The sequence below is a fragment of the Salmo trutta genome, chromosome 18, assembly GCF_901001165.1.
Source record: "Salmo trutta chromosome 18, fSalTru1.1, whole genome shotgun sequence".
Classification (NCBI taxonomy): Eukaryota; Metazoa; Chordata; class Actinopteri; order Salmoniformes; family Salmonidae; genus Salmo; species Salmo trutta.
This window is the reverse complement of record NC_042974.1, coordinates 54,696,605-54,704,342: the sequence shown is the minus strand read 5'-3', so window position 1 is coordinate 54,704,342 and position 7,738 is coordinate 54,696,605. Positions and strand designations below refer to the sequence as shown.

At 47.5% G+C, this 7,738-nt stretch overlaps 2 protein-coding genes across 9 annotated transcripts in view; one reads left to right on the top strand and one right to left on the bottom strand.

Annotated features, from left to right (window-relative positions):
- The first annotated feature begins 321 nt into the window (after nt 1-321).
- LOC115153533 (dual specificity phosphatase DUPD1) lies at nt 322-2,978 on the top strand. Its single transcript, XM_029699071.1, has 4 exons — nt 322-510; nt 692-921; nt 1,358-1,581; nt 1,824-2,978. The coding sequence occupies exons 2-4, from the start codon at nt 734-736 to the stop codon at nt 2,081-2,083; spliced, it is 672 nt and encodes a 223-aa protein (XP_029554931.1). The 5' UTR covers nt 322-510; nt 692-733; the 3' UTR covers nt 2,084-2,978.
- A 326-nt stretch (nt 2,979-3,304) lies between these two features.
- LOC115153532 (histone acetyltransferase KAT6B) overlaps nt 3,305-7,738 on the bottom strand; it is a 40,583-nt gene continuing 36,149 nt past the window's right edge. For all 8 annotated transcript variants that reach the window (XM_029699065.1, XM_029699064.1, XM_029699062.1 and 5 more), the window contains one exon: nt 3,305-7,663. In XM_029699065.1, the coding sequence (XP_029554925.1) occupies nt 4,410-7,663 (3,254 nt within the window). In that variant the 3' untranslated portion in view covers nt 3,305-4,409. The remainder of the gene's footprint in view (nt 7,664-7,738) is intronic.

Genomic DNA, 7,738 nt, shown 5'->3' with positions numbered 1-7,738 from the left:
ATATCGTTTGGCGAAGGCAAAGTTAGGATAAGCACAGCATAGCTTTCTTCTGCCAGCAGCAGAGATTAACGTTCCCAGCTCTGTTTAGGAGTACATGTTTGCATCTGAAATGGCACCCTATTCGCTATATAGTGCACTACTTTTGACTAGAACCTGCATTGGGGACTCTGGGTGCCCTCTTTCAAAAATACAGCACAATAGGATGCCATTCTGGACGCAATCTATGACTGAGGAGGTTTTTCCCTACATGCAATTTACTCAGCCGCTAAGACTAAGGTCAGGGGGCCTTGCTTGCACGTCAGAGCACTAAAAATATCCTCTCAATTTGATGCCTGTCCATTTATACAATCTGTGCCCCCGACCGACAACTCTCGTCAGGCTCCCAGAATTAAACTTCGAGCATTGGGTTCTATTTGTTTACTCCAACTGTTGACAACAGGAAACACACAAAAGGCTACACTTGCTGCATTTTAGAGGGAGTACACTAAAGGACTTCGATTAAATCTCATGGTATGTTGTTCTTTGACCAGAATTCTAATTCTAACTGTTGCCAGTGCATGTTAGGTATTTAAATAATGCCTAAAATGCACATTAACAAAAATGTGCCATAGACACCTGTCTTACGACATTGTCTTTGTGGCACGTTGGAAGGAAATAGCTCCAAATCAAAATGTTATTTTTTATTTTTAAGGGAATGGATCCTGTGTGAAAGCAAGAAGCTATTGTGATAAACATGGCATCTCAAAGCTCCAAGAGGTGTGCAACTGTGAAGAAAAAGTTTGTTCCTAAGACGAAGCCACCTGAACCTGTGGTGGAATACGTTACACCTGGAAGCTATGAGCTGGAGAAGATCCTTAACCGTGACTGCACGGAGTACACTCACATCAACCAGGTCTGGCCCAACGTCTGGATTGGAGATGAGTAAGTTAGGCAGTCGGTGTTCTGTAAGAGATCAAATTAAACATAAAATAGTCTGTTTGTTCTATAATGCCAACTCCTTGTCATGTCAAATGTTTGGCTTGACATTTCCCTAAGGAGCTGGCAAGAGACCAGAAACCATAGATATAGAACCTATATACAGTATATTGTCTATGGCCAGCCAGGTTATTATTTACCTTAAGTGTTATATCTGTTCAGTATTCTGAGTATTACATACATAATTATAAGTTACCTACTCCCTGATGTATTAACTGTTTGAGTACACCCTTTGTCTCCTACCTGCAGTACAGGTCCCTGCATCCTTAGCCAGGCACCCAATCTATTTGTGCTCTTGCCAATTCCATTTGATCATTGTAAACAGTTGGCATGATAGCACAAACTGACTGGCACTCAGGTTAGTAAATCCTTACATTGACAGAGAGAGTGCCAAAGACAAATACAACCTGAAGAAATTGGGCATGACCCACATCTTGAACGCAGCAGAGGGGACGTGGAATAATGTGGACACGGGAGCGGAGTACTACAGCGACATGGACGTGGTCTACTATGGGGTCGTGGCGGAGGATACTCCAACCTTTGACCTTAGCCAGTACTTCTTTTCTGCAGCCCAGTTCATCGACGAAACACTCAACATACCTGAGAGTAAGTCAGTCTTAGTTTGAGTGACATTTTAATACAACTTAAATGAATAAGCAATTATAAGTGCTTATAAATGCTTTATAAAGCATTGACACAAATGCTTTGAAATATTTATAAATGTTGACAAAAAAATTAAGGTTATTAATGCTTATTCATTGAAAGTCATTACACAGGGAGTACCGTTTCACTCTATTCTAATAACAAATACCTCCTTCCAGTCATGTTTTTCTATGCATTCCCATTAGATAAGCTGCTGGTGCACTGTGTGATGGGGAGAAGTCGGTCAGCCACCCTGTTCCTGGCCTACCTGATGATATGTAAGAACATGACGGTGGTGGACGCCGTGGACCACGTGAAGCGACGCAGGCGTATCATCCCCAACTGGGGCTTCCTGAAACAGCTCAGGCAGCTGGACACTTACCTCTTAGAACAGAGGGACGGAGTGACGGCTGACAAGGGAAAAGGAGGAGAAGAAAAGGACAAGGAAAGAGAGGAGGATGAATAGAAGGATCAAATGTGATCGATGCACCCTGAGAAAAGGGAAACGTATTTAATTTAGATCATTTGGTTCCACAAGAAATGTGTACAGTGAAAAGAATTGTCAAACAAGTAGGTTTCCTAGTACTTCAAAAATACTGTACTCCAATTGTACTTCAAATTTAAAAAGAGTTAGTGGAAATCCACAGTTCAAACAATAACAAAGCAACCCTTCCGCCACTTGTTTTGGTAAACCGCTAAGGGAAGGGGCTCGAGAAATCTGAGCACTCAAATTCATAGACAAGAGCTACAGAGCTGCTATCTAAATTTTATCACTTTGTCGTAAATCATTTTCCTGCGCAGCAGGAAATGCAAATTGTAAAAGGCATCTAAAGTCAGTAATTTCCACTTTAACATTTCAGACTTGATTTTCCCCAACTATAAATGTATCAACCTCTACAAAAATGTCCATTAATTATAATCCACATTTCCTGTTGCTGCAGGATTATTTTCCTGCTGTGAGAAGCAGGGTCAGATGAAGATCTTGTATCCATACTTGTATACTGACAGACCATCCATGAAATCAGAACGAGTTTTAACCATGTTTTGAAGCGATGTTTACATTGACTTTTGTTTACAAACATTTGGAGTAAAACATGCTTATATTTTGGGTTGTAATTGGGCACAACTAAGGTCATGAGGCATTTAAGTTATATTATTCAATAATTCATGGCTATACATTACACAGTCAAAGAATGTATGCATCAACTGCAGATTGCCCCTTTAAACTAAATGCTCAAGTTTTATAAATAAGACATTGCCTTGGCTTAGAAGTCTGTCATTGAACATTTTGAACTTCAAATCTCCCAATTAATCTGAAGTTAAGTCAGTTGTCAATGGAGTTAAATCAATGGAGTAAAATTGTGTGCATGGTCAATCCTAATTGATTTTATGCTAAAATGTACACTATTTTTAAGTGACTGACAAAGAAGAAAGGCATCAATAAGACACTGCTTGTTTGTGCAGATTTACAGTGGGAGACCTGGCTCTCACCCTACCAGCCATTCTGTACAGGTAGAAAGGCTACAAAAGAGCAATATAGACAAAAACACAAGTTGCTTTTTACATGCAATCCGTTAGCTTAGTTTGGTCTAGTCACATCCTCTAGTCTTATCCACTTTGTAAAATATAAATCCAACATTTTATAAAGATAGAAAAAAATAAATAAATACAGATGGAATGAAAATGTTACTTTTTAAAGGCTTTATGTAAAATATCGACTTTGGACTAAATGTATATTTCTTTATTATTAATAATAATAATCATCAATCATTTAGTTGTTTTTTTTAAATTCCGCCACATTTCTCGACATTGGTACACCTCTTTGAAATGTTTTAGAATCAGAGTCAGGGTACAAACACTGAGATATGCTTAGTTATCTTGACAGAAATCAGTCTTCTGTGTTATAAAACAGAAAAGCTGCCTCAAGGAAGGACATCTGTTACAAAAGACTTCAGAATTATACATACAGAGCAATGAAACCTCTCAAACATACAGAAGAACAGGACTAAAGAAGTTTACACATTTTTTTTTACATTATTAGAATTAACAAAATATAGTTTCATCTTTCTCCCCCGCCCTGTGAGAGGGGGAACCTAATAAAGGCCAAAATATATTTAGAATGGCTTGCTATTAAGCACAACACTTGTACAGTACTACTCAATGCACTGTTACTAACGGAGACTGGAGACCGAAGCATGCTTTACAAAATAAGTACAATAATTTAAATATACAAAGGCATGAGTATAGTACAAACTAATCGTCAGCACTGTTAGACAGGTACACTGAACAGGTTCTAGGAATATCCACTTGTTTAAGTCTGTTTGTAGCAGGCACATTAGATGGCTTAGTTTGAGGCTGCTACATAACTACACTCACTCCCGGTGATGAAATCTCTTTCCAGTCTCCTCCCCCCTCTACACTAAGGAGTGACCAGGGAGACTAATACTAATTAAATACATTTTTATCTTCATGACGTAAGGCTTAGAACCTAAAAGGAACACAAATCTGTTAGGAACAAAAATACTTTGACATAGATAGTAGCTTGTTGTAAAAAGTTTGCTTGTTGATGAAACTTTTTGCATTCTTTCCAAGTGCTGGTTTTTAAGTAACTATAAACAAAATGAAAACAAAGAAACAAACATTATCAACAAACAAAAAGAGGCCAAATTTGTGCATCTAGGACTCATAGTAATAATAATGCACATTTGTGTGATTTAAACATCCATTCAGATTGATTCAGTTTGTTTGTCATTAGTTATGGTTTCGTTAACCGTTAGGTTAGTAACCATGGGTTACCGTCTGACGAAAGGCCCTTTGAGTGTCTGCTTGGACATGGGTCCGGTGTTGGTCATGTATCCGTGCTGACCAGCTGAAGAGTACATGTTGCTGTGCGGCGGAGCCTGCATGGGTTGCTGGGGGTATGGCTGTGTTCCCATCATGCCCATCTGCATAGAGGCGTACTGGGCCCCGGGCGACTGGTTCATGTAGGCCGCAGTCATCTGGTGGCCCGACATCTGGTTGCTGTGGTAACCACCGTTGGTCGCCATCATGGTTGGCCCCTGGGTTGTGACGTGGTAACCGTTCATGGCGTGGTTGATGGCGGCAGAGGGCATGTTCATGGAGTTGACACTAACAGCATGGTTGTAGGGATTGCCAGGGGCAGGCATGATGTTGACCGTGCCCATGTTCATGCCCCTTGGCATGGCTGCCAGCGTCCGGGATGAGGGGGCCTGCATGGTGACTGTCTGGGGGGGCCCGCGGGTGTGGCTGTACATCTGCTGCTGGTGGTGGGGGTGGGAGGAGAGACCAGAGGCCGCTGACTTGGAGCGCATGGCAATGTGTGTGGGGCCCTTGGGTCCCCCGGGGGCCATCTGAGCCTGTAGAGTCCACTGGGAGGTAGGGATGTTGGGGATGCCCATGGCGTTGCGCTGCAGCATCATCTGTGGGGAACTGAGGGGGTGGGGGGAGGTCAGAGGGGGGGTCATGGTGGCCTGCACCTGGGGACCACCGGGGTGAGGAGAGACCCCATGGGGGCGAGGGTGGCCGGGGTGGGGGGACTGGGACAGAGACACCATGCCAGAGTGCTGCGAGTGTGATGACAGGGAGGTACTGTTTGCATAGGATGTGATAGGGTGGGAGTGGGAGGCAGAGTGGTTGAAAGGCAGAGAGTGAGGGTGGTCTATGAGGGTGTTGGTCAGCTGCTGCAGTTTGGCCAGGCTGAAGGTGGCCGAGGGCTGGGAGTAATGACCGCTGCCATAGCCCTCCTGGTTCATCCTCTCATAGATGCTGCTCAGGTTGGGGTTGCCTGACTCAGGGATGTCAGCTAGCTGAATGGGCGCCGTGAAGTTGGTAGGCATGCCGCACTGTGTCATGGCCTGTTGCTGACTGTGGCTGTGTTGATTGTGAAGGCTGTGTTGACCGTGTTGACTGTGAAGGCTGTGTTGACCGTGTTGATTGTGAAGGCTGTGTTGACCGTGTTGATTGTGAAGGCTGTGTTGATTGTGAAGGCTGTGTTGATTGTGATGTACACCATGTGGCTGACTGTGTTCAGGGTGTGTGTGTGGGTTGTGTTGCGTTATCTGGCTGTGTTGATTGTGTGGAGTGCTGTGAGGCTGATTGTGTTGCGGATGCTGATTGTGTGGAGTGATAGTGTGCCTAGTATGGCCATGGGGATTGTGTGTGATTGTTTGACTGTGACTGTGCTGGCTGTGTTGACTGTGCTGAGTCCTCTGACTGTGTTGACCATTACTCGGTGGTCTCTCCACCACCACCACACAGCCCTGTGGTGACTTGACGTTGCAGTGCTGCGGGGAGCTCAGGCTATTCTGCTGAATCATGCCACAGCTTCCAGGGATGACGCCCCCCATTTGCTGGCTGACGGCACAGCTGCTCTGCACCAGGCCGCTGGGGGGGAGGGGGCCGTAGGAACAGCTGTTCTGAGGGGGGCCTCCAGGTCCGCCCGGACCCCCGGCCCCGCCACAGATGCTGCCCCCCAGCGTGGAGTCGTAGGAGCTGGGGTTCTCATAGTTCTCTGTGGTGCTCTCGATGGAGCCCAGGTCGCTGAAGCCGCTGTCCACCACCTGCTGGGACGAGTGGTCCGACACCGACGGCACGTCCATCATGGGGCTGGTCTCCATGTTGTGGAGGGAGGAGGGGACTGAGATGGAGGCTCCGCCGCTGGAGCCATGGTCAGGGCTGATCTGGGTGTAACCTCCTCCTGCGCCACTACCACTGCTGCTGCCTCCGCTACTCTCCAGGATGGACACAGCCGGGCTGCTGACAGAGCGCACCGACTGGCTGGGGTGGGAGTGGGCCGAGGACAGGGGGCTGCTGTGGTCCGACTGGGGGCAGCCTTCGTCCAGCGAGGTTAGGGTGTGAGGGGGGCTATGGGGGACCATGGGGTGGGTCTTCAGGCTGTGGCTCGCCTCCTGGTGGAACACCGAGCTGGAGCTGTCCTGCGGTGTCTCTGTGTCGCGCGCTGTCTCCTGGGTGAGGCTCTGCACGGCCTGGGCCGTCTCTCGGTCCTCCTCTCGGTCTCTCAGCACAGCAGAAGGATTCAGAGCAGCAAGCCTCTCTCTATCCCTTTCTGTCTGCTGGGGCTGGCGTCGAGCCTCCTGACTGCTACTCTCCTCTGACTCTGAGTCAACGGGGTGGTCAGAGTCTACTGCTGCTACTGCGGTTGGTGCCTGTTCCTGGATACCGTCTCTTCTCTCGTCTCCAGTATTGGCCGGCCGCTCCTCCTCGCGCCTATAGGCCATCCCTTCAGACCCCTCCTGACGTCGTTCAGAATCCTTATTGTTGTCATTTGGATGTAAAAAAGTCAGGGTGGTGCAGGACTCCGCTTCAGGAGGCTCCTGACAAGGCTCTGGCTCTTGCTTCCGCTCCTCTTTCTCTGGCTCTGCCGTCGACTCCATGCGACTCTCGTCTTCATCGTCTGCGTCCAGGTGAGTGGCCTCTTCATCATCCTCGGCTGATCTTTCAGTGCTGTGGTCCAGCTGTTTGGATGGAGAAGGAGCTTGAGAGTCCCCGTGCTCACTGTCTTGTGGGTCCTCCTCCGGTGGCTCGTCACAGATGGGGGATCTGACGGGAGAACCCATAGCGGAGCCAACAGGAGAGAAGACTGGGGAGCTAGCTCTAGAGGCCATAGGGGAGGCTACTGGAGAAGAGGCCATGGGAGAAGCCACAGGAGATACCCCAGGTGAGCTCAGTTTACTAGGACTCTCTTCCTCCATGGGACTGTGGGGCTCTGAGGGCAGGCGCTTGTCCATATCTGTGTCCCGACCGGCCAGGTCTCTGCCCGGCTCTGACCCCTCCTCCGTGATGGTCGAGGCCTTGTCCTGGTCCTCCGGCTCCTCCTTGGGCTCCTCGGCCTGGATGTGGGGCTCCTCGGCCTCCAGCGGCGTCTCGGGGGGAGTGTACAGGTTCAGCTTGAAGCCCATCTTCCTCTCCTTCTTCAGACGCCATTTTGGAGGCCCCCTTTTCACTCCTTTGGGCCAGCCCTTCTTGCGCTTAACCGCTCGAGGCCTGCCCGGTTTCTTTGACAGGACTAGAAGAAAGAAAAGATCATCAGTGATTTGAGCAAATTGGTGTTGTGATGTTAAGATTTAAAGGGATGTATGCT